At 41.9% G+C, this 26,743-nt stretch overlaps 3 protein-coding genes across 4 annotated transcripts in view; 1 reads left to right on the top strand and 2 right to left on the bottom strand.

Annotated features, from left to right (window-relative positions):
- KLHL42 (kelch like family member 42) overlaps positions 1-10,291 on the bottom strand; it is a 21,452-nt gene extending 11,161 nt beyond the window's left edge. The window contains exon 1 of the mRNA XM_082849362.1: positions 9,305-10,291. Coding sequence (XP_082705488.1) covers positions 9,305-10,176 — 872 coding nt within the window. The 5' untranslated portion in view covers positions 10,177-10,291. The remainder of the gene's footprint in view (positions 1-9,304) is intronic.
- On the top strand, positions 9,337-25,819 carry MANSC4 (MANSC domain containing 4). Of its 2 annotated transcripts, XM_082849364.1 has the most exons (4): positions 9,337-9,414; positions 16,172-16,308; positions 19,049-19,183; positions 21,607-25,819. In XM_082849364.1, the coding sequence occupies exons 1-4, from the start codon at positions 9,407-9,409 to the stop codon at positions 22,278-22,280; spliced, it is 954 nt and encodes a 317-aa protein (XP_082705490.1). In that variant the 5' UTR covers positions 9,337-9,406; the 3' UTR covers positions 22,281-25,819. The 2 variants fall into 2 exon arrangements, with proteins under 2 accessions (XP_082705490.1, XP_082705489.1); XM_082849363.1 differs by lacking the exon at positions 9,337-9,414 and having other exon boundaries at positions 16,072-16,308.
- The window catches only part of MRPS35 (mitochondrial ribosomal protein S35), a 42,124-nt gene continuing 41,194 nt past the window's right edge, over positions 25,814-26,743 (bottom strand). Inside the window, exon 8 of the mRNA XM_082849366.1 lies at positions 25,814-26,743. Coding sequence (XP_082705492.1) covers positions 26,474-26,743 — 270 coding nt within the window. The 3' untranslated portion in view covers positions 25,814-26,473.

Genomic DNA, 26,743 nt, shown 5'->3' with positions numbered 1-26,743 from the left:
TCCAAGAGGGGAAGCAAATACCCACCCCATTCCCTTGCCTCTCTCTATTCCCCGTGGGTAGGCGCCATCCTAGGTACACACCAGCGCTTGCCTACACAGACAAGCACATGCAAAGGTTGGTTGCTACAGGGTGGTCCAGACACCCCTTTACCACGAGTTCACCTAAGCAGATCACTCGCCCATCCTCCTCGATATGAGGGCGTCTTCTATGTTGCTTCACAACATATAAGGTAGGGGGAGGTAAGCAGTGAACTAATTAAAACTATTTTGATCTGGCATTCTTAGGGTATTCACACATGTTAACAAATACCTCTATCAACAAATGATCACCTATAACAAGAGTCAATAATTTTTAGAAGAGAAATGCATTGGTTTTAAGGCCCATATTCAGTAATACAACTAAACTCTGCTTATCGGCTTCAGATACTAAATAAAAGCCTCATGACTTTTGAATCGAAAAGAAAAAAATTCATTTCTTTCAGTGTAGTACATAAAGATTAATGGACTCTTTGAAGGCCAGGAAGGATATAAGCATTTGCAAGTGCTGGGTCAGCCGACTGTGATACGTGCAACCATCTCAAGTTTACAGTAATACGAGCAGCTTCGCATTACTGTAGGAGCAGGAGACCTGCTTCTAGACCCGCTCTGCTGATAACCAGCTATCTGACCTTTGTCTCTAGCGTGGGGACCATACCCATCACAGGGTGGTCGAGACAATTACACCACACAGCTTATCAGAAAGTACGACACAGAGAAAAGATACCATCACTAAAATTTCTCAGTTTTCTAGTGTTTGAAATAAAGAAGCTAGACCCGGTGAATTCAGAGGCCTCGTCTAATGCCAACACAATGAGCTCTTCAAAAGTAACAACATCCTAAGAAAGAATGGGGGGTAGAGGCTCCAAACGGAAAAAGCATGTCAGAGGGTAGATTAAAAAGCAGCAGTGAACAAGTAGCCATGCCTGATCTCCTGACAGATGTTTAATAAACAATGGTGCATTATGATCTAGAACATATGTTGGTAATAGTCACCTACTAAAAAATTAAGATTTTTTTCAAAGGTCCCTGTAATGTTTACGTTACATTAAAAATGAGTTTTAGCTTAGTTTTGTTTTTCAAATCAGAGAGTAAACAGGGTACTCTTCATCAAGAACCTCATATTGTCCACTAAACTCAGCCAGCCACTCAGCTTTTCACGCCAACAGACTTCACCGGGGTGGCAGTTACTGGGGGGCCCTTGGTTCATTTTGCTTACCTTTCCTGCTGCCAATGGTCCTTAAAATCTGACCATGATGCCCTCTCTGTGTGTGCAAATTTGGGGATCCGAAGGAAATAAAGCTTAAAATTTTACCAGCCCACAATCTGTGTTTGCTTCCCAAAGGTACACAGATAGTAAATTTTGTAAGATCAGAACAGTTTTTGATATTCCTCCAGCATAATCATTTGTCCTAAGCAATATGTAAGGGGCTTCTTTCTGAGGCTGAACGAATAGGCAGTTAAAAGTAAACAACTCTGTCTCTCCAGACCCCAACATGCTCAAATTCACTTGAAAAGAGAAACACTTTTCCAATATTGAATTTGTTTTATGATGCAATTGCCTCCCAAAAACAGGCCACTTGATGAAGAGGCAGACTGCCAAGGATTATGAACCCAGGCTTGTACAGGGAAGTCTCAGCTCCCCTACTCAACAGCTCTGTGAGCTTGAACAAGTCATTAAATCTCAGTTGATCTGAGTCTCAGTAGGGAAAAGAAAAGCACGTTGTAAGAGTTGAAAAGGGTAACCTGCAGAAAGGGGTCACTAGAGGGAATGCTTGCCTGCATGTCACTGCCTACGTTTCTTAACCTCAGGAGGATGGGTTTCTCATTTGTCAACTGCAATAGTCACTGGCTGGAATGGACAAAGTGCTGGACTTCTGTACAAAGTGCTTTCGCTTCCATAAATTCTTGCCTTTTCCCATTTTCTGAAAATAACTTTTCTACTCTCCACATTCTGAAGGGTAAAGGTGTGAATCCAAGCTATCACTGATTTTTAAAAAGTATCACCTCTACAGTGTTTTCTTTCTTTTTTTTTTTATAAGTTTATTTATTTATTTTTGGCTGCGTTGGGTCTTCGTTACTACACGTGGGCTCTCTCTAGTTGCGGTGAGCGGGGGCTACTCTTCTCATTGCAGTGGCTTCTCTTGCTGTGGAGCACGGGCTCTAGGCGCGCGGGCTTCAGTAGTTGTGGCACACAGGCTCAGTAGTTGTGGCTCATGAGCTCTAGAGCGCAGCCTCAGTAGTTGTGGCGCACGGGCTTAGTTGCTCCACGGCATGTGGGATCTTCCCGGACCAGGGCTCGAACCCATGTCCCCTGCATTGGCAGGCGGATTCCTAACCACTGCACCACCAGGGAACTCCCTACAGTGTTTTCTTAATATTGATCCCTGACATACTCCATTCAGGAGGCAAAAAGAATTTTAAATCAAATAACAATTTGTTGTAGCTACATACTTGACTTACAGTAAATAGAAATGAAAGTGAGAAAACTGAGATGACGATCTAATTTCTACTTCACTTAGAAGAAATAAAAAGCTTTTGAAATCCTTAAAAGCTGAGTAACACGAACCCAGCCAACCACCAGCACACAGGTATCACAGACTAACAAGAGCTACTGTAACCATCGGAAGGGCAGGATGATTCCGGGTCTGAGTGGCTTAGAGTGCGGGCCCTGTGATATGTGCAGTTAATGAAACTCCCTGAGCCTCAGCTTCCCCTTTGGGGAAATGGGGCCAATAATAATGCCCGTCTCAGAGAGCAGGACATTTAAAGTAGTGACCACGACATGCAGCCCTGAGTGACGGCTCAAGACAAGTAAACCGCTGTTAGGATTTGTTGCTTAGCAAAGTTGTTACCATTAGGGTAAAACTTAGAATCAAAGGCAAGCTCCTTTCCCTAGCCCTTTCTCCAGCTCTCCGGGGAGGACTGTGCAGCCTGTGGACCATCAGGGCCTTTTGTCTCCTCTTTCCCCTCTGCCACTTCCCCCAAGCATTACCCTCCCCTAGGGACCAGGGAGGGGAGAAGGGAAGGTTAGGAGACAGGAAAAGTCATGGTGGGGCTTCCCTGGTGGCGCAGTGGTTGAGAGTCCGCCTGCCGATGCAGGGGATGCGGGTTCGTGCCCCAGTCCGGGAATATCCCACATGCCGCGGAGCGGCTGGGCCCGTGAGCCATGGCCGCTGAGCCTGCACGTCCCGAGCCCGTGCTCCGCAACGGGAGAGGCCGCGACAGTGAGAGGCCCACGAACCGCAACAAAAAAAGTCATGGTTGCTCCCTACTACCTACCACCTCTGAGCAAACCTAATGCACAAACCAGTTTAAACTGCTGGCCAAAATTATACTGGGGGGAGGTGAATAGACATATAGTTTACTTCATACTATCCTTGTGCTCCACTGCAATTAACCACAGAGGACAAAATCTCTTGAAGGTTTCATGCCTCTAGAAGTGCTCTAAAATACTACACTTTGGCTCAGAGGAAAGGGGACAGTCAAAGCTGACAACTGCAATTCCTTCTCTGCCGGGAGACTTCTTTGTTAGGTTTCTCTCCCAACGTTGCTGTGTTCACACACAGAACAGGATGGCACAACACGACTCCGATTTCAGAGCAAGAGTGCAAGGCAACAGAAGATACTAGAGATAACTCTAGAAATACAGAAAATAATGAACTGATGGCTGCAACAGTGCCAGTTCCTGCAAGTTATTGCTCATTAAAGTGAGGAAGGGAAGCAAGCAACTCCGTGGGCACACAAGCCTTTACACGTAAAAAGTTATGTCCTGACAACGCCTGAGATCAAATTCACGTTCAGACCACCGGGCAGTGTTGTGTACTTGGACTTCAAAGCAGCCTCTCCAACAGTGCTGTGTACTCACACTGCTGTTTTCAAGTAGTGAGCACAGCACTAAACGTCTCTTTGTGGTGTTTGTTTGTTTTTGTTTTTGCACCATTTTCTCCAGGGTGCAAAGGGCTTTATAAAATCTCCCAGTCCCAGAGTTCCCGCCTATCTCTTGTTATTTAAGATTCTGGGATCACTGCACTGTTCAGTCCCTGGGGAAAGCGGGCTGCTCTGCCTTTGACCCCTTTGTCAACCATCCGAATACATCGCAAAGGCAGTGAATCGAGGTAGATGTGAAATGCTGTGTAACCAGAGGCCTAAAGGTGCCCTTTGTACTCAAGGTTCTAAGTTTCCTCCAGTGTTTTCGGAACCTGTGTTGAACGCATTATCCAGGGATAATCCCACTCTAGGTCTCATTTTTATTTGTCTCATCATCCAAACTCAACTATAAACTCCTGGGCAGGAGCCATGTCATCTTTGTTGTTTATTCAATAGTGACTAGAATAATGCTGGCACAGAGGCTGAGGTGAGGCTGAGGCACACACAATGAAATTCTGAAAAGCAATGCAAGTAGCATGAAATATCTGTGCTCCACTCCTTGGAAGAAAATCATTTTTCAAAGGAAAAGTTAAAGGTCTGCATGAAGATGGTCACTGTCAGTCATTAAGCCAAAACTTATAAACCCTCTAAACGATTATATCTAGTCAACGGATATTTACATTTCGGTTACTCTACTTTTTACACACCTTGAGCAATTTACTTTCTGTGCCTCAGTCTCTGCCTCTGTAAAATGGGAACCTACCTAATATAATCCTTGTGAAGAATAAGTGAGAGGATACATGCAAAGCAGTAGGAACAGTACCTAGTACAGAGTAAATGCTTAATTAAATGTTACTATTATTTTTCAGCTATTCTAAATAACTATAATGACTGTTACAAGATAAAAATATTCACCGTAATGTTACATTTTAAAAGAACAAAACGTATATATATATTATATATATATATATATATATATACGTGTTCACTTTTATTACAATAATGTAAAATATATTCCACGATTCAAAAAAGCCAAGTATTTTTAAGCATCCATTATTTATTGGACACCATGTTAGCAGTATGAGTATACATCAGCATTGAATAAGCAATAGGCCCCAACTGGAAGGAGAGAAACAAATGTAAACAGAAGATTTCAATTCAAGGTGAGGAGTGTGCTAGAAAAGCATGAAGTTTGATCATTTAGCCCAACTGAGGGCTCAGGAAGGGACTCCTGGTTGAGACCATGTCAGATCTGAGTCAAAGTATGAAGGAGATAAAGAAGGGTACAAATTCCGATATGGAACCCAATTTAAAAATATATAATGAAAAAAAGTGGAAGGATAAAAAAAGAACAATAATAACTAGAAAATACCTAAGAATAATTCTAACAAAAAGTACACAGACCATGCAAAGGTAATAAAAGAAACCTTTTCTGAAGGACCAAAAGACCCAAATAAATACATGGAAAAACAAGCCATTTTTCCAGCTACAAAGTGTCAGAAATCTGTGAATCCTCCTCCAGATTAACCTATGATACAATGTAATTCCAGTCAAAATTCCACCAGGACTTGACAAGGCGATTCTAAAGTATATCTGAAGGAGAAAATGTATGAAGAATAACCAAGAGAATTAAGATAAAACAAAACAGAACAAACGGGTGTCTGTTCTACCAGACAAGATTCCCAAGCCATAAAAATTTAAAAATGTGTCATAGGTAGAGGAATGGCCAATCTACCAGTTTGAAAACAGGAAAATTAGCATAGGATAATTGATTTGGCAAATCACAGTGAAGAATTAAGGCTATTGGGACATTCAGAGAACATGTTATAACCTTATAGTATGCCTTATATGGAAATAAATCCCAAGCAGATTCAGATGTCAAGGTAAAGTGGCAAAACTATAAAAGTAATAGAGCACGAGACAGATGAGTATTTAGTCCTGGCTTGTAGAAGCCTTTCGTATGCAAGATAAAAAGCTCACAGGACCCACGTGACCAATCTCACTACAAAATATTTAACATCTCTTCCTATTAGAATACCCTATAAACCTGAAGTCCAAAACTGGACGCTCACAAGGCCAGTTGTGGCCTACACTTTGTTTTGTCTACAGGGTTTGTGTTGTTGTTGACTTGTTTGCTTTTTAAATGGAGTAAGTTGCCAACATTTAAAAATCAGGATATCCAGGGGCTTCCCTGGTGGCGCAGTGGTTGAGAATCTGCCTGCTAATGCAGGGGACACGGGTTCGAGCCCTGGTCTGGGAGGATCCCACATGATGCGGAGCAACTAGGCCCGTGAGCCACAACTACTGTGCCTGCGCGTCTGGAACCTGAGCTCCGCAATAAGAGAGGCCGCAATAGTGAGAGGCCCGCGCACCGCGATGAAGAGTGGCCCCCGCTTGCCACAACTAGAGAAAGCCCTCGCACAGAAACGAAGACGCAACACAGCAAAATTAAATAAATTAATTAATAAACTCCTATCCCCAACATCTAAAAAAAAAAAAAATCAGGATATCTGGATGTCTGGCAACACCATTCCTCACGCCTTTGCGGCAGTAACCAGCTGCGGCCAAGAGGTGGAGCCCTCTTGCGGTGGGTCAGTAGCTCTCTGGTTCATCATAACTGTCACCCACCCCTCTACTCACTGACTTTACCTGCCTGGTCACTTAAGGCATTTCACTTTTGAGCCTTCTGATAAAGTAACAGCAGGGGAAAAACATGTGCAACATTACCTAAGAGACGAGAGACTAATATCTATATACGTGAAGAGAACTTCTAAAATGAATACGAAAAAGATAAGCCAATGTTTTAAAAACCAGCAAGGCCATTTATAAAAGATATACAAATGGCCAATAAACATATGAAACAAACAATCTCTCTTCCAAGCAGAGACATTCACACCAGTGTTTTTGCCTACTAGATTGGTAAAAATTTAAAAATGATGATAATGTCTTATCTTGGCAAGAGTCTAGGGAACTGGCAAAGCCCAAACACTGTTGACAGGAGAGGAAACTAGAACAATTCTTTGATGGACGATTTGGCAGGAGCTACCAAAATTTTAAATGCATGTACGCTTTGCCCCACCTATCCAGGGATTCTAGGCATTTGCCATATAGAACTAACTCACATATGCCTACTAAGCTAGGCACACGTATACCAAGATGTTCAACATGGCACTGTTTATTAATGGCCAATGGAAACGACCTAAATGCTCACGAATAAGGGAAGAACTAATGACAGTCCTGTGTATCCATAGGCTGGAACACTGAACAGCCATTAACAAGAGTGAGGTGCATCTACATGTGCTGATATAGACAAGACTCTCAGAGTGGAAATATCAAGGGCCAGAATAATCAGCATAAGCTAATCAATTTTAGAGTAAAAATATGTGTAAGATGCACAGACAGTTTTCCGTTAACCACTGTCACCATATTTATAAATATACCTTTATAATGTATAAATATAAATATTTATAGACTTACATAACTATAACATGTCTACAGATACACATATTTTTTTACTCCGTGTTTTTTGTCATTTACAATTTTTCTAAGCATGTATTCATGCATTACTCAAATACTTTTTTTTTCCCCCTAAAGAGGACAGTAAGGGCATTCCTGGGGGCGGGGGGAAAGGACTACCAAGGATTTGTGGAGAAAAGAGAATCCCATGAGGTGCCGTGTTAGAGTTCTGGAGCTAGGGGTGGTGTGTTGAGCACCAAATGTACAGCAGGAGACACATGTGTAGAGGTGACAACCTGCTGGGCCTTGTACCCCTCATCTGAGCACCGCCCATCACCACTGCATGTTCCTTTGTTGCTTCAACTAAAGCTCTTAGAATCTGTTTAAAAATAACACTCTGATATCAAATTTTGAATACATCATCCCAATGGTGTAAATAATGCACTAAAGAAGGGCTGGAAGGGGCTTCCCTGGTGGCGCAGTGGTTGAGAGTCCGCCTGCCGATGCAGGGAACGCGGGTTCGTGCCCCGGTCCGGGAAGATCCCACATGCCGCAGAGCGGCTGGGCCCGTGAGCCACGGCCGCTGAGCCTGAGCGTCTGGAGCCTGTGCTCCGCAACGGGAGAGGCCACAACAGTGACAGGCCCGCGTACCGCAAAAAAAAAAAAAAAAAAAAAAAAGAAGGGCTGGAAGAAAATAAGCCAACCTGTAGATGGTTATCAGAGGGAGTGGGAGTGATAGTCTTTTTGCTTCTTCATTCTTTGACATTTTCCCAGTTTTCTAGCATAACTATGTATTTTTTATCATCAGAAAAAAACTTTCCAAATTGAATTTTATATTATAGTAGAAATAACACCAGTGGACCCCTCCCCCCCTTAGGCTGGTGGGGGGGAACCTTGAGTCAAGTAAATATGTGTAATGACCTTCCCATTCCTGTTAAGAGTTTTTTGGGTTTGTTTTTTTTTGCCTGGCTGTGAGTCCCCCAACTCCTCGTTCCACACTTCAGAGGAGGAGCCATGGCGGGGCTTGAGATGGGTACAGGTGGACAAGAAGAAAAGGTATTCCTGTCCTTTCTTGGGTTACACTGATTCTTCTTCCCACTTCTGAATGGCTCTGGGCCATCTTGGGCCCTACCATCTTTTTTTCCCCTACCACTTCTTCCTATAATGCTCTTTGCTCTTATTTTCCAATACTTTCCCTGGCTCTGTTCCCTCCTCCTCCCCGCAATCTCCTCCTTTTCTCTGCCTTTCTTCAAGTCACCCAAGTGCATGTTGGGAGGGATTTGCAGAATGGGAAGGGAGAAGGCTGGCGTGGATGGTAATGTTCTAATTCTGCAGGTGACCAATGCCAGGTTCAAGTCTTGGGTCCATAATGAAGACTGTCTGGGAAGAAAAGTGATATGCAAAAGAGAGGACAAAAAGTAAGAAAGGTAATCCTGTATAGCTAATATTAACACAAGTCCAATGATTATTTTCCGATCACAGCCTGGTGCCTCAGTGCGGAAAGCTTCAAAGTCATTAACAACAAGATCCTCCAAAGTCAGTGTTACAGGTTACTGCCCGTGTGTCATTATAATCACGATTAGTTCCTAAAAAACAAAAAAAGGTAAAAATACAAGCAAAATTAAAGAGAGCTTTCTTTGAAAGTATCCTTCTAGGAAACCACAGACATTTTTTTTTTCCACTGAGATGCCAAAAAGAGGCAATTTGTCTAACGGCGCAATACCTGCAAGGAAACTACTCAGCTAGTTGACCTCACGAGGGCCTCTGCTTCCTAGCAAGTTCTTAGTCCATCGGGAACTTTGCCAGAGTCAAGGCCAGCAACACTCCCGAGGATGTCATTCCCACCTCAGCACAACCTCCTGTGACTGCCCAGTAAACACGCGGGAACGGAGTCCCGAACAGGTGGATGCATGGGAAAGCAGCAGCGCGGCTGGGTGCTTACCTCTTCTGGTTCATGGAGGCCACCTGGAGCCACTCGTTGATGCTGGGGTTATAGGAATGCGCCGCGGAGATCTCCTGGCTGGTGATCCTGTAGCCGCCCACGATGAAGAGGTAGTTGTCCAGGATGGCGGACCCGTAGCCCCTGACATTCACCAGGTCAGGAGGAAGGTTGTTGGCCAGCGGGAACCAGCGCTCAGTCATCTCCTCGTACCTGAGCATGGACGGGGGCTCCCCTTGGTAGGGGTGAGGGGCCAGGGGTCCCCCCAGGAAATCCCCCAACGCCACGAGGACAGGAGTCCCTGTCATCCGGGCCTCTCTCAGCCTCTGCTTCAGGCTGACATCCCCGGGGGCTTGAGGAGAAGAGCCCAGGAGGTGGAACTGGGGCTTGCACAGCACTTCGTGAAAGTGGACAGCCATGAAGCGCAGGCAGGCCTCCTGCAGGTCGGGCAGCCCGTACACCTGCGCCAGGCGGTACAGCTCCAGGCAGTTGGTGAGCCGCACCTGTGACAGCAGCAGCTGCAGCAGGGACGTGACCTGCAGGAACGAGGCGGCCTCCACCAGCTCGGACAGCAGGCTCACCTCGTCCATGTCCTCCTCCTCCTCCCCGACACCGCCCGGCTCCCCGCGCCGGCCCAGGAGCCAGCCTTCGCGGGCGCCGCCGGCGTTGATAAAGTCCAGCACCAGGCGCAGGCCTGGGGCGCTGAGGCCGCGCAGCTGCTGCACCTCGGGGCCGCCGGCCTCCGGCCTCCGGGCCTCGCGCATGCCGGAGCGGTAGAGGGCGCGGAAGTAGTCGCTCTGCTCGATGAGCTTCCTCTTGCTCACCGGGTAGCAGCGGTCCTCCAGGAGGATCTGCACCATCTCCTCCGCCGACATGGCCGGGGGCCCGGGGGCGGCCGGGGCTCCAGCCAGCTCTGAGCGCCCGCCTCCCGCCCCCGCTCGCTCGCCGGGTTCCGGGGTGGTCGCCGAGCGCGGGCGCCGGGAGGAGGCGGCGGAGGCGGAGGCGGCGGCGGCGGCGCAGGGCCGCCCCCGCCCGCCCGCGCCCGCCCAGCCTCTCCGGACCAAGGCGGCCCCTCCTCCCGGTCCCGGGGGCGGTGGCTCGGCCTCGCCCCCCGGGACCGGCGGCTCAGCCCCTCCGGCCTCCGTCCGCGCCAAAAAAGGCCCGGGCGGCGATAGCTCCCCGCTCGGGTCGTCCCGGGCCGTCGGCCGGGAGGGGATCCCAGCCCCCCAGCAGGCAGCCTCCTCCCACGCCTGGCTTCTCACTTCCGCCCGCAGGACCCCCGCCGCCCGGCTCCGGCTTTCGCGGAGGGTAGGAGGTGGCAGGCCTCGGCGGCGGGCCTCGGGAAGGCGCGTCCCCGCGGCCGCCCCCGCGCGCCGGGCGCCGAGACCCTGCCGCCCGCCGGATCTGCGGCTATGCTCCGGGCGCGCGGGAGGCGGGATGAAGCCGGTTGCCTTTTCTTCCAAGGCGCCTTACCAGCGGGAAGGGATAAGGAAAAGAAACGGGCGTGGGAGGAAAGGGATGAAATAAGTCGGGGTCCGGGAGTCAAAAAGACATCACATCGGGGATCGCCAGTCCTGTCGAGTCCGGCATCGTGTCCCGGGGGGGCCGAGGCACACGGGCCGTCTCTGAGCGTGTAGGTGGCACCTCGAGCTGATTCTTCGGAATGGTCATCGCGTAGGAGCCATCTTGCAGGAAGAAGGGCCAGCCAGATCGTAGCAGGTTCTGCAGGTCTCGGCGCACGGGGTGCGCCCGATAGAAAGGGCTGGGACGCAGAGGAGCTTGTATTTGCTGCTGGGGCCTGTTCTCTTTATGCTATTAAAAGAAAGAAGTACAACTCAACTAAATAAAGTTAGATCACGTGCCTTTTAAATATTTTCTAACAGCCATTGCATTCCCAATTTCAGTTTGGTTGGACTAGCCATCACGGAATGTTACCTCTGAGCAAAAGGTCTGGCCGCTTTTACGCATATTTGCCTTCAGAGGTGGCTTTTCTCGCCACCCTCTTACCCCTCCCTTACCCCTGCCCCTGCAGTCTGAGGACTTCATAAGGAAGGATACTTCTTCCCTATCTTCTTACACCGAACATTGCAAATAGAAACCTCACCCCAAATAATAAGGATCTTGTGCTGCTCATGAGCTATGAATTAATCCTCAAAAGGGGGAGTAGGCGGTAATTGTTAGGTTACCTTTGAGTAGAAGAAGGGATAGTATTGGGAGGGAGCACTGTGTGTGTGTGTGTGTGTGTGTTCACCCTTATCTTAACCAAAAACCGCTTGGAAACTTTCTCAGACCAGAGACTGAGAACCAAATAGTAGTCCTCTACTTGGGGAGAGAATGTGTATTTGGACTTTTTTTTTTTTTAAACAAGTTTTAGCTTTCTTCATGAATGACAAGTTGTTAAATAGTAACTTCTTCGTAAGTACATTGCCCGGTATTTCAAGCAAAAGATACCTCCTACAAAGCTAATTAACATTTTATGTTAGGAAGGGGAAGGGTTAAAAAACAGAGGAGAAAGTCATGTCGTAAAACATGAAATTCTTTCAACACATTGTTCGGTTACATTTGCACTTCTTTCTGTGTAACTAACAGCTTCACAGTGAGGTGTTGTCATCCCTTATTTTCTTTATAATACACCATGAACAAGAAACTAAAATTTTGAAGACATAGAAAAAAATTCTAGTAGATTCTGGCCTCCCTGGGAAAAGTGAAGGAAACAAAGATGGACCTATGACTTGCCTCTTTCAAGATATTTTCTTGGATCCTGGGAAAAACGTCTAGCTTTCACCTTGTTTCACCTGGCCTTTAAATCCTTACTGATACAATTCAGTTCTCACCTGGCCCTTTCACACTTCTTTTCTCAATGAGCATGTAGTGGAGACATCTAAGGTTCTTTGGGGGTAGGTGGTCATGAATTTAGCATCCTCTAATGTTCCACGTCCAGCATTAGGCATTTAGCTGGGGAAATTTTGCTGGAAGTTGCCCCCTGTGTCAGAGTCTTGGACCTGGGATTTATTTGTCCCTCCATCAGCGACAGTGCCAGATTCAGTGGGGCAGCGAAGAACAGGCTCTTAGTCTCTCCTTGGTCCCTTTAGAATCTTTCACCAGTGGATGCTTTTGTTTCCCAGCCATCATAGATATGCCTCAGACTGGTATTTTCTTGCTTTTTAAAAACAGACCAAAAAAAGAAAACAAAACCATGTGCATTAGAAAGGCAATTCACGGACAGTAATATTATCGGAGCAGATCTTGGGCAGGTAATCTGGGGTGTCAGCTTGACAGTACTGGGCACTGATCCTGTAAGCTTTTTGGCCCCTGACATAAGTTCATTTAGAATTGAAAGCCTCTTAAAGATCAAGTCATTTTAATAACTCACAAAGTAAGTTTTCTGTTAAACTAGAAATGCAAAGTCAAAGCAAGATAAACTTTATTTTAAATAAAAAATTATTTTTAAGCTTCATGAAAATGTTGCTTGTCTACAGCTGGAGGTATACTTTTATAGTTATCCACTGATTAATGAATAATAAAGAGTGGCCTTTGTGGCACCATGATTCACTTCAAACACATGATGATCTGTTTTACAAAAGCCTAAAGTAATGGTCAAACACAGAGTTAGGCTATTTCTTCAAGAATTTTTATGGAAGGTATATATACCTTTTGACCTAGAATGGAAAAAAATCAAAGTACAAGATGTTTGTCACAGTGTTGCTTTGAATAATAAAAAAATTGAAAAACAATGTATAATGTTAGGAGTAGCTAACATTTATTGAAAGTTTATTACATGTTGTAAATGCTCTCCGTAGATTATAATCTGTTTTAATACTCTTTTACAACTATGGCTCAGAGTAAATTTTGGTACATGGGTAGAATGAAATACCATAGAGCTATTACAATTTTAGATGTAGAGCTTTCTTGAGAGACACTGAACCTGTAATTTTACACTGGATTTTTAAAAAACAGTTTCTGAAACAGTGTGAATCCATTTTTGTAAAATTGTATGTAAGTATCTATTTTTTGAATGGAGATGTCTGGAAGGATGTTTACCAAAATGTTAACATTGTAAGATCTTGGATAGTTATTATTTCTTATTGTACTGTTCGGTATGATTTGGGTATTTTAAGTGAATGCATGTCAATTTAATAATTAATGATATATTCCAATTTCTCAGGCCCCATTTTACAAAATGATTTCCACCAATTTTATGAACTGATGAAATGAAAATGTTAAGTAAATACTACAATTAGCATCTTTAAAACAAGGATGACATATTGACTTTTTTTAATCTTTTGTTAGGAAACCTATGCTATTACTTCACTACCACTTAAAAATTGTTTATCTCTATTTTTTAGTACCTCGAATACTTCTAAATCAACTTTATTTCTTTTTTGTTTTTTTAATAAGCAAAACTGAAATATCTTGCTTTCATTAAAGCATAGGGGGCAATTTAAATGAGTTTAAAGTAGCACAGTTCTTAAAATAATTCTATTTAATTCAGGCTGAGCATTTCATGTAGGCAAAACTTTCACTTATTTCAGTCACCTATTTCAGTGTTTTCCAAACATCTTAGGAAATCACCTGAGACACTTTTTATAAAAATAAGAATTCTGGTTCCCACACCAGAGCTACTGAATCAGGCTCATGCGGGGATGTTTCTGCTCCACATCTCAGTTGGTTGAAGTTTCCTCCCTCTGTCCCTGCTGTTCAGTTTTTTATCTCTCCTTTTCAAAATACCCAGCTCCAAGAAGTTACCTGTTTCCAGACTCAATGTTTATCAATCACCCCAAAATTTATTTTAAAAATTTTAGAGCCTGCTTTTACATTGGAACTTGTAGATTCTTTAAAATGCAACTTTGGTCTCCCCTTGAATATCCTCTGACAGCAAAAGGATTAAACAACTGTGGATTGTTCCATTATCCCTGCAGGGAACATGAGAACTTCAAGGAATTATATATCACAGGAAAGAAACCACATTTAATGCGACTGAAAGATGTGGAGGTTAGAAGGTTAGAAAGTTGACTTTCCGGTTTATGTCCCCAGGGCATGAACTAATCAAAATAGCTATGGAACCTCATGGTAAAACAGGGAGTACTCTTTTGTTCCTCATCTGTCTCCTGTTTTGCCTTTAGAAAACCTCTCTTCCCTCTTTCCTCCGAACAGATGAAACAGTCAGATTGCTTGCAGGTAAGCAACTGAAACTTGCTTTCTAAGAGAAGTTCATTAGAATAAAATATTTTTTATTTTTAGTGCATTTTATGTGGCTTATGGAAGGTTAGGTGTTAGTCCATGATATAATTTTTGCTCAGAAGAAAGTGAAATTTTTTTTAAGTTATTCTGTCTTTTGACTGTCATCCTCTTTATTATCGTTAATACTATGCTTCTAAAAATCAAAAGATATGATTATTAAACTTATTAGTAGACAGGTGAAGAGATGAAAGTTCAAAGAATGTTAACATTTTTGTGTCAAGTAAGTGAGTGAGTGTGCAAAAAAGTATAAGAGAAACAGATCACAAGAGAGAAAAAGTTTCTTTTTTTTTTCTTTTTTTAAAAGAGCAGTATGGTACTTTATGCCCCAAACTAATTACCACTAATGCTTTGTATAAAAATGGATACAAAAAAGCAACAGTTCCATGCTTTGAACTAATTTCATCTTGGAATGTATGGGATATGGAACACACAGTCTTCACAAAGGAAGCCATTTTCACTGTTTTTAATATTTTTTTCAAATGTTTTGGCATTGCAGTGGAAGTAACTTTATTAATATGTAGAAATTTAAAACTATTTCCCTAATGCACATTTCTTGTAACTACATCTGCTCAGAGATGCCTTTATGTGTGTGCTTCCCAAAGACTTCTTTGTAACTTGAAAACATAAATATCAGAAAACAGATTAGGCAACCCCCAGTTTGAACTTCATCACAATTTTCAATTATGCTTTTTAGTCTTGACTGAGCAAAATACACTTTAATGGGTGTTGTGCTTCATCTACATTATAAGGATATTCTTTTGGCTGGATCTTTAATCTTCTTTTTAAAAAGCTTGCAGCTGGCCTTTGCAAAAAAATGCCTGGCACCAAGAAGTGACCAGGATTCATATTCAGTGTTTTCAAAATCACTGCAAAATTTAAATTTTTTATTTCATTTTCAGTTTTCATTTACTTTTGATTTTTTTTTTTGGTGAAAACAAAGAATTTAAACCCATGCTCAAACTAGTTTTCTAGTGAACTTGAATTAGAACTTCAAATCAAAGAAAATAAGATAATTGAAAAAAACCCTGCAGTCACAAGTTTCTTAAAAAACTTTATAGAAGTGTCCTGACAAAATGATGTCTTGTTCCTGGTGAAATGGATCCTTCCTTTATCTGACATCAAGTGACTAAACTATTGTTTTCCTCAGAAACACTCTTGGCTTTCAACTTGCCTTTATATTTACTTAGTAAAAGGTGTCTGTGACTTCACTTTCACAGAAAGAATAAAAGCAGAGGAAAGAATCTACGTCTTCCAAAGGCTAAAGGACAGAGTATTGAAATGGCCTGGAAAGTGTTCAGCATTAACAGCAGCAAGTCAAATGTTCACCTGGGGTGCAACTGGGAAGAAACAAAAGAAAAATCGACGTGCAGTCAAAGAGCCGCTTCATTTTTCTAGAAAGTGACCCTTCACACAGTTCCAAGGGAGCCTTCTCCCTTAGCAACAGTCCTGAAGTTCCAGAAACCATTCTAAACCCTGATGGTCAGCTTCAGCGTCTGTCTGATCATCAGACTTATTACCGAGTCTTCATCCCAGGGAAATGCATGTGGTGATCGTGGCAGCAGACGTGATTTTGCTCTTAAGCATGGGGTGGACCTCAGACTCTCTCTGCTCACCCACTGTGTTTTACAGAGACTGCTGGATCCGACGCTTCCCAGGTCTACTAATTGACCTGGAGGAGTCTCAGAAGCTGGGGGCCCAGTTCTTGAAGTATTATTCCGAAAGCACTGGTCAGAAGTGCAGTCGGAGCTGCTGTCTTAGGAAGGATGGTAAGTGTCGATGATAGACCTGAGCAAAAATCAGGGGAAACTTGCAAAATGAGGACCTAAGAAAGGACCCTTAGGCAGAGGGTGCAGTGAACAGTTGATGGGGATTAAAGAAGATGCCCTGGGATGAGGCAGTGGGCAGAGAGGGAAAGACACTGAGACTGATTTTGCAGCTGGGGCCAGTGCAGGCTCCATTTACAAATCTAGTAATGACCCGGGAGGCTATGAACCTACAGGTAACAGAGAACCTCTTCTCTTCACTAAAGTGCTAAATGAAAATATTGCCTTGAGGGCTGGCTAACAATATTTCTATAGCCCAGAATATAGCATATATGATTTCAAAAATATTTCCTTTTCAAGGTTCTTTTGGTGATATTGGTGTCGTATCACACTTTTGAAATGTGCTTGCTTGGGTTGACCAAGTGTGGGGATGTATTGAACAGGAATTTAGATTGTGATTCATGTTTTGAAAGAAATAGGGAAATATATGTCAACTAGAAAAAGAGGAAAGGAGAGGAAAGGAAAGGAAAGGAGGGAGGGAGAGAGAGAGAGCGTGAAAGAGAGAGAGAGAATGAGAGAGAAAGTTAGTTTTCAAAATATCCTAACAGAATTTTTTTTGTCTGAAATCTGGATTCAGAGTTAAATATCATTCATATAATATAATCAAGGCCTATAACTAGGAAAACATTTCATTGTTGCAGAATTTCAAGTTACATTTGATTAAAGACTTCATTTATTTTTCATTTTTCCAAGATTTGAAAGCTACTTGGAAAGAAACAACAAAAGCAACACAGCACTTTAAAATAATTCTCTTGTTGTTCCACATTTTCTTCCCGTGATTTCTTACTGACTCTAATTGCCAATGCCTCCTATCCAATTATCCATGTAAGATTTCTGGGATGCAAATTGGAGCTCCTTGGAGAGTCTAAACCGACTGTCAAGAGACCACAGTGTGAGAAGTTGTCACAGGCTTAGCCCTCAAAAGTTAATCAGGCACAGAAGAGAGCAATTAATTTATTAAAGGGAAATTTTGGAAAAGGTAGCAAATCTAGATATTCTGCTTTCAGATGCTTATAACCCCAGAAGCCTTCACTGAGAGATGAGGGAGGGGTGATACCTTTTCAGCATTTTCCCGTGGCATGAATTTACCTGACTCTCCACACCAGGGAAGCTGTGGCCTCTGGACTTTGGGGGATACTAAAAGCATCCAGTAGAATTCCAGGATTTTAGAGCCTCTGTGGCTTCCAAGTTGTGGCTTTCTTTCTCCAGAAGAAGAAAAGGCATGAACACACATCCCAGTTTTTACCTAGAAGCCAGAACTTTAAAATGCACAATCCTGCAATAGCTAACCTACTCAGAACTGGGACTCTGAAATATGCATGAAGAATGTAAAAGATCTTGAAAAATTGCTCCCTACAGCATCCACTACTTTATCAGAAATTTAGATGTCTAAATTTGAATATTCTTTCTTCCTTTTCCTTAAACTTTACAGCACAGTCCTCAGGGAATGTATTTGTAATCTATAATGTATTAGCAATGTATTATTAATTGACTTTTGTCCTATTCTGTCTCCTTCTGGAAAAATAGAGTGTAGAAACAGGGAGTGTCCCAGAAGTAATAGGGGAGACGTAACCCCCACAGTTAACCTTACACAGAAGCAGAGCAGGTTCTGCCAGCAATTCCACAGCAGCTGTAGGCACACTCGGAGGTCTGGTAATCGTACACTCTCCCTCCGTAATCTCATTTTATTAAACAAGCTAATACCTTTGGGCCAATGAATATTTCCCATCACATGGTTCCTACTACACTACAGCAGGAGGAAAATCTGTGCTGCACTTAAAGGAGGACAGACTGAAGATTTGCATTCAACAAATCTGACCTTCCAGAAATAACACGGTATCTTTTATGGAGCAAATCTACTTAGAAAAGGGGAGCCGGCAAGAGCAAGTGATAAGCCCCTCCCCACTAGAATCCCAAATGCTAACCACCTTGTCTGTCTGCTCCCTTCCTCTCTGAATGACACCGATCAGCTTTTCACTGGACGTGGCTTTGCAGCATGGGGCTAGCACACACCCGCAGTCGGGGCCGAGGTAATGTTCACCCAGCCTGCTGCCTTTATGCCACCTGAGCCTCTCCCAACAACACGGGTCATTACTGTTTTTGCCCTTCCTATCACTCCCCCTTCTGTTACAGGCTTTGTCTATTTTTTTCCCTCTTTCTTTCTCTGTTGAACTTCAGTGCCTTAGTATTCTGAGAGGGTATTGCATCTAGAAATCTGATCTATATAAATCCCCAGAGGTTTTTGCAGCCAATTGGATTTTCCTGAACATAAAATACTGGGACTGGGAAATGATTCCAGGTAATCTGTGTAGCATGGGATGTGTGAAAGATTACTGAGAATATTGGTAGCTATTTTCTTTTTTTTTTTTTTTTTACATCTTTACTAGGGTATAATTGCTTTACAATGGTGTGTTAGTTTGTGCTTTATAACAAAGTGAATCAGTTATACATATACATATGTTCCCATATCTCTTCCCTCTTGCAGCTATTTTTTTGAAGAGGCATTTTCCCATATTCACAGAAGCATTTACGATAGTTCATAATGTTCTGTAAGATGTCTGAACATAGCCCTGCCACGTACTGTTAATCCAGTGCTCTTGAAAGAAATGTAAGCTACTCAGAGCTCATCAAGCTGCAGAAATCAAGACCATCTGCAGATGTACTTTGCCTGCTTCCTTTTCAGTTTTCTGTAACTTGGCTGTCTTCTTCCACGACCCTATTCATGGCGATGTCAACTGCCTCCATATTCACTGCCCAACCCTGGAGAGCTGCATATTGGAGCCCGGAACCAGCGCCATTTTATACAACATAACAGACGGTAATGATTTATGTCCTTTGTATGTATTTTGAAGAATGTCAGTAATATTTTAGTAGAGGCATAAAACCTAGAAATTGGTGGGCAGTAGCCATGTATGAATCTAAATCATTATTTCCCAGTGAAGTCTGTCTGGAAAAGTTTGGGGCTTCCAGGGCAGAAAACTAAAAGGAAATTCCCATTCATTTGGCATGTTCAGCAAGGATGAGTTCATCCCAGATAACAAATCATATGTGACTGAACAAGAGCATTGTATTTCATTTATTCCAAGAGCCTTCAGCAAGAACCAAAATAGGTATTTCTACTGTAGTGGTTAAGGATACCACTAGGAAATAAAGAAAAAGCTAAATGTCAGTTTTGAGGTTCGCTGATGCTGTATACAAGGATTCTACAAAGATGGATGTCAGGGATGGGGAAATGCACTTACAGCCACACATTAGCATAGCATTGGTCCCAAGATAACGACTGCATTTTCCTTTAGAAAAATACATATTTAAGTGTCCTTTCCCGTGTATATAATCTCAGGGTACAAATCAGTAAACATCAAAGAATAGATTTTTGCCAACACGATACAAAGGAGGTGAATTTTTTGATCAGTCTGTACTTATTGAACACATAATGCTCCATGCTGTGCTCCACATTGCAGGAGATTACAGCCATATCTCTGCCCTCGAGCTCCTTCTAATCTAGTTGATGCAACAAGTCTTACAATTAGTGTAAGATGTACAATTAAATACAAAAATGTGTGATACTGCCCCAAGTACAAAGGCTCACAAGAAGGGGAGACTAAAGAAAGCTCAATTATTCAGAGAAGGCTTCACGGAAGAGGCCAGGTAGAGGCAAGATAAGGAGCTTCGTATCACACCCCAGGAAAGCACAAACACTGGTGTGGCTCCAATAGGGGCACATTTGGGGCTGCAATGGAAATATGGGCAGGATAGGGTAGGCCAGGTAACAAAAGGACAGAGGAGAGTTTTGGTTTGACTTTGTCAGAAATATGGGACCAGCAAAGGTATTTCATGAGAAAGCACTATCATTAAAGTGATGTCTGGTTATCTTAGCCCAGGAAAATTACGTGTAGGATGCAGATTAGAAAATGCAGTCAGGGTAATGTTATAGCTGGACAAGGTGACTGTAGTTGCAGCGAAGAGGAGGGATGGTTGCTAGCACATTGGGAAGGGCTTGGATAGCACTTAGTTGCTTTTTGGATAAAGAAGAAGAGAACTGAAGATTCAAAAATCCCGTTGCAGTGCAGAGTCCAGCATGGGTGACAGAAGAATGATGATGCTGCTGAAAAAGACAAAGAGGTAGACCAGATGATGGTTTTGAGAATGCCAGCGGTGATGTGAGATGTTTAGGTGGGAACCTCCAGTAGAGCACAGGAGAACTGAGATCAGAGCTCAAGAAAGAGGAAAAAATTGGGGATGTGGATTTCAGGGTCATCAATGTAGTGGTGACAGTTGATGAGGATAATCTTTTGGTGACCGGGTGTGGGAGGGTGGTTGGTATGGGATGACGAGAAATACAGCAGAAAACCAAGGACTAAAGACTAAAGATTATCGGACAATCAGTGAGGACCAAGGAGAGAACCAGCACAAAGGAAGGGAAAAGCGAGAGGCAGGCAGTCTGAGATAAAGTGCCAAAGGAATTTGGGGTCCAGGGAGTCACGGGAGAAGAATGCAAGGAGAGGTGGCCATCAGTATCAAGAACAAGAGAGAAGCCAAAGCAATGAGATACAGTGATCAGGAAATAGGGAAAGTACTGATCACCCCAGAAGCAGAATTGGCAGAATAGTGAGGATGAAAACAAAATGACAGAAGGCACAAAACAAGTCAGAAAGGAAAGGAAGGGAGTAGGTGATGGTGTGTTGAGAGTGAGAGCACGCTCAAGAGAGACTGAAAGGGAAACAGTGTGACAACTGAAAAGCTGTTGAGAGTTTCTGAAGCCAGAGGGACAGGAGTTTTACAAGAAGAGAGAGAACCCTGAAGGCCCTCAGGCACTGGACCCTCAGGCACTGGGAAGGGATGAGATTTAGGGCTCTGCTAATAATTTTGAATAGTTACACTTCTCAGGCCCCATTTTGTTTGACTTTAATTGTCATACATATCAAATGGTTACTGTTTCTGCAGCTCTTGCCCAATACTGCTATTGTTGCGCAAAAGCCCTGGCAGTTTTCTCCACGATGTGATGTAGCCAAGTTCGTTTGCAACAGAAAGTGTCTTAGAAAGTTAAGAAAAATTCAAACATGGCTAGTATGCTTCTAAGCCTTTCAGAAGTAGGCTGAAACTTGAAATTAGGTGGAACTTAAAATTAGCTTAGTTCAATAACTTATAGTGGCAAAATCCAAGACTTCTCCAAACTGTACTTTAAGGTCCTGTCTTCTAAATTAAAAATAAAATTTAAATGTTGCCTTATTTATATTTCAGGTGTAGATCCAGATTTGCTGGTTTTTGAACAATCACTGCCCACATATCTAAACACCCGTTATTCATCTAACATACGGGAGAGACTAAGGATTCTAAAAGCTATGTATTTAGATAAACAACAAACGACCATGATAAACCAAATGCTACCATCAATAGAGGCTCCATCTTCAACCACATATCAAGATTTGTTTGCAACCACAAATACTACTAGGTATTCCAAGGAATTAACCACAGACTCTTGGGCAAGATTCATTTCTCTGAATGACTCCATTACCACAAACGTAAATATGGTGTCAGCCAGTACCAAGTTCATCAGCAATCCAGATAACAAGACTATTTCTCCTTTCTTTGTGCCGACAGACACAAAACTTTCTCATGTGCCTTTTCCATCCCAACTCAACAGTAGCAAACAAGTACTGAACAAAACCAAAGGGTACAACAGCAGAAACCGTACATCTGAGAATGAAGACACAACACCTGATGGGGCACCTGTGACTTCCAAGACGTGGTTGGTTCCTGTGGTCCTCTGCACCTCTGTCACCTTCCTCTGCTGTTGTGTAGTCATCCTGGCATCTGGATGCTGTCGAAAGCACCAGGGCCAGTATAAACTAGGACAGAGAAAGTCAGGATCCAAGCAAATTAAAAAATGTACCATTCTGAAGGAGCGCTCTTAATGGTAAAAGATGTGAGCATTGTAAGCTTTTAAGAGTATCATTTGTAGTTTTCTGTAAGACGAGGGCAGTTTGGTTAAAAAAAATAAAAAGCACAGATACCCATTCTTACCAATCTCTAAAGAATGCCAATGTTTGATAAACATAATTGTCTTTTTGATTATTTCCATTTTTTGAATAGTGTACCTTTTGCTGAAGTTCGAAAATTCTAATCTCTGCAGTTATTCAGCACCATGTAAGAGATAGTTTTAAGTGCTGTACATGTGTTAACTTGTTGATTCCTTGAACTCTGTGAGATAAGTATACTACTGTTAACTATTACACTGTTCTTATCACATTTTACAGATGAGGAAACTGAGGAAAGAGAGGCTAAGTATCTTGCCTAAAGTCACATAGCTAGTATGTAGCAAAGCCTGACTTAATAGGCAACATGGTTCAAAAGTCCATGCTCAAAATCACTGTTGGACTACAAGCCTCCATTTTCTCAATGAGTATGGAAAAAAGATACAGGGAGGAAAACACCATAACATCATATTTGGTTCCTGTCAAGGTCATATTATTGTCACATATTTTAATGAAATCTTTTAGTGGCTTGAGCAGAAAAGCACTATAAACGATTACAGTTACTAACCCATGAGCAAAAGTTTCCTGATTTTTATATAATTTTTTATGTTCAATTGATTAATCTTTCTCAATCTTAATTGATCAGCTTCTTAAAAACTGACATGCCTCTCAATAATTATGGCACTAAGATCTTTGAGTTTTCTGTTGACTTCTGTTGAATAAATCTTGGGAGTTTTTTAGTTTATGTCCCTCAGTTGTATAAGTTGTTTTCCCAGGTGCAAATATTAGCTCTAGGTATTTCAAGCTCTGTCCACTTACACCAGATTCACCCCTAAATCTTATACTCTGACTCTTAAGTGTAGAAAACTGTAATTCAAGTCTCTAATGATCTTAAACTTTAGGCCCTTAATCTCATCTCTGAAAATATTTTTTAATGTGAGGACATTGAAAGACAGCCATTCAAGCATAATGAATAAAGAGGAAATCCTATTATAAGATTAATAAAATAGCACTCTTCCCTCAGAATATTAACCACAAATAAGTCTGAATTTTTAAAATATAATCGATTTACATTAATTTGCTATTCATATTACATATCATAAATGTTATCAATTTCTTTCTTAATATATTAGGGAAAAAAACTCAGGCAATTTGGGGGGGATATCAAGATTTAAATTACCTTAAAATATTTAAGTTATTCAGGAAGCTGTCTTTAAAAATTATTTGTATATACATTCTTTTAAAAGGTTATTTAATTTTCTTTCAAATATATACAAACTGAAGGTTTTCCAACTAGGGCTACCAAAAAAAGAAGTTTTTTCTTCCTTGAGATTTCTCAGAATTTTATTTGTTCCCTAAAATTGGTAACTGTTTTATAGAAATGACCATAATTTGGGAAAAACATCTTTACATTTGTAAGAAAACAAACACACTCCTTCTCTTCTTCAGCCCCTAACTTTGATCATCAGATAAACTGAGTAAACTTAGACTGTAGAGGTGACCTGAACAGTCAGCCAAGACAAAAACGACTGGGCCTAGAAACCATGTCCTTATTGGAAGCCAAAGGGACCAAAGAGAACTTCTGAATAGAATTTAAAACATTAAGAAACAAAGATCACAGGGCCTAGTCAACAACTAAGGCTAAGGTTGTTACCACCATTTAGGAAATAACCATGATATCGAAATTTTTCCAGCACTGAAACAGCCAGACCTTTGGGGAAAAAAATCTGTAATAGTCCAGTATTATGACACATTTACCAATTTTGGAAAGAAAATATGCAAAGAAAAAAACTAAAGCTCCCTACAATTAAGAAAACAGGTTTGTTCTATTTCTTAGTTGCCTATGTGTTTAAGCACCTTCTGAGCTATGAAATTTACGAGTTTGAAGTCAGAAGTGATCGCATATCATCAGTACAGCGAAAAGTGTCCCCTAGAATCCTCATTGTAAGGATGAATATGATGTTCATTGTATACATTAGATCAATTAGAGCTTAAGGACAAGAGTCTAAATAATGACAAAAAATGCTGTTTAATTATTGCTAACATTACAATGACAGCAACGGTTACCCTTTTGAGGCAGTTTTGTATTAATCTTACAGCTCTAAGATTTTGCCATTAGGTGTCAATGACACAGCCTTAGAGTCTTCAAGTCTTTGCTCGGAGTTAGCCAAACTGCAAAGGTTAAAAGGGCACAGTCTTCTACAAGACCACCCTTACTTGTGACACCAACTATAAGTTCGGGGGATGGGGAGTCCCCAAACCACTCTCGGGTTCAATAATTCACTAGAGGAATTCACAGAACCCAATGAAAGCTATTATACTCACAGTTACGGTTTATTACAGGGAAAAGATGTAGATTAAAATCAGCCAAGGGAAGAAGCACCAAGGATGAAGTTCAGGAGTGTTCCGAACTCACAGGTTTTGGTGTCCTCTCCCCGTGGAAGAAGGATGCATTACTCTCCCAGTACCAGTGTGTGACAGTATGTCTAGAGTATCACCAACCAGGGAAACCTACGGGAGCCTCAGTGTTCTAAATTTTTATTGAGGCTCCATTACATTGGTATGACTGGTCAATTACCTGGGCAGTTGATCTCAGCTGCTGGGTGGACTTACCAAGAAACTCAAAGCTCCCCAACCCTAAACACATGGTTGGTTTTCCTGGCATGCCTAGGACTATCAGGTGTAGCGAGCCCCACCTAAAATCCATTGTGACTGACTCCTGCCCTAACCAAAGACACTTCTATGAGGTATGACAGATTACCTCCCAGAAGCTGACGGGAGAGGCCAGATTCTCTTTGAGCAAGGTCAAATTCTTTATTACATATCATTACTCCATCTGCTTCCATCTTCACTGTATTATTACTACAGGACTGAGGACCCTAATCTACCACCTCTTTACATGTTCCCAAATGACAACCTCTCCTCAGCTTCTACTGTTTTCAAATGTGTCCTTCTTCAATCCTGTTTCCACACCTGAGTTTTCCTCAACTCTGACTCTCTAAGAAATGTAACACTTCAATACACTTATGTATGCTTTAAACCTGATCTAGAAATTCAGTTGTATCTACTTTTTTATTCGCTATTTCCATCCAGTGGAATGGATGGAACTCAAGGCCCTATTGTTGTCCTTTATAACCTACGGACTCTTGGCCTTGCTAATACTAAATCATATCTTCAATTTATATAAATCTTTTGAGCAATTGTTCTGAAATTCATTTTGGCATTTTATGTTCTCAAATTCTGTCAAGCAAAATAAGTTTTAGGCAAATAACAGCCTCCATAATTCCTTTATTTCAATTTTAAATTAATCACTTGTCGACAACTTTAAGTGGTAAGAAATGACTTACAGATATACTTAAAAGTACTGAATTGACAGCTAAATTGAATGAAATGTTTCTTAGGGCAGTTATTTTGTCATTTACTCCAATTAAATTCAAGGTCTTTTTACCTCATCTCTTTCCTGAGCTGTGGAAGTTCTAGCTGGGGCATCCAGAGAGATGAATACCAGCTAATCTCCATTTCCACTTTTCTGCAAGCTTAGGCTTGGAGAAATGAGCCAAAGAAAATGGAAACCAGGATGCTAAACAGAATTGAATCAACATAAAGTGACCCCCAAATAGAGGAATGGAACAAACTTTTAGGTTAGAAAATACTGCTGAGGACCTGCTTCTAATCAGAATCAGCATGTGCAAAAACTCACTAGGCAGATAGCAGTTATGTAGACAAAACACTGAACTTCAGTCAGGGGACAGGGTTCTGGGCCTAGCTTCCCAAATAACCAAAATCATTATTCAAAAGCAACCAAAAAGTACTAATCTGTAGGGAAAGAAATGGAGCAGGTGACAAAACAACAACATTGTATATATATGAATACTAACGTTGTTATGGTAGAAATAAAATCCAAACACTTTAGAACCAGAAGAAATCACAGAGATCGAATTAGTCTGATTGCCCCAGTGCATAAGTAAGAAAACTTCTGAATACTGCCTTTGCACATTAGGATGAAAGGAATAATTTTAACTCTGATGTAATAAAACAATGGTTTTTTTAACATCTTCAACTGTATATCAAATTAGATAAGGATTACATATATATCATAAAATTAATAAATCAAGGCAATTTTTCTATATAATTCATGTCAAATTTAATAGTCTCTTCACTGATTCTTTGTACTGAGAAAGGGTATTTTCATTGTCCCCCTCATTCTTAAGAGTAACAACAGACTTTCTGTACTCTTCAACTTCTTCAGTACCAAGGAGCTCTTCTTTACTTAATTCCAGATCTTTCTCAGCAGCTTTAATTTGGAGAAGGGTTTCCAGGATGTTTTTTTCTGAGGAGCTATCTTTCCATACATACTCTTCCATGTCTGCTTCAGTCTTCTTTTTCTCCCATTCTTCAGTTTT

The sequence above is a fragment of the Leucopleurus acutus genome (genome assembly GCF_964270905.1).
Source record: "Leucopleurus acutus genome assembly, chromosome: 11".
Classification (NCBI taxonomy): Eukaryota; Metazoa; Chordata; class Mammalia; order Artiodactyla; family Delphinidae; genus Leucopleurus; species Leucopleurus acutus.
The sequence above is the reverse complement of the archived record's forward strand: the minus strand, read 5'-3'. Positions and strand labels throughout refer to the sequence as shown.

Bases quoted from the DNA above. Each gene is read 5' to 3' on its own strand.
- MANSC4 (XM_082849363.1), top strand. From the start codon at position 16,080: ATGCATGTGGTGATCGTGGCAGCAGACGTGATTTTGCTCTTAAGCATG. The intron at 16,309-19,048 runs GTAAGTGTCGAT...CTTCCTTTTCAG, and splicing joins CTGCTGTCTTAGGAAGGATG to TTTTCTGTAACTTGGCTGTC. The intron at 19,184-21,606 runs GTAATGATTTAT...TTTATATTTCAG, and splicing joins TTTATACAACATAACAGACG to GTGTAGATCCAGATTTGCTG.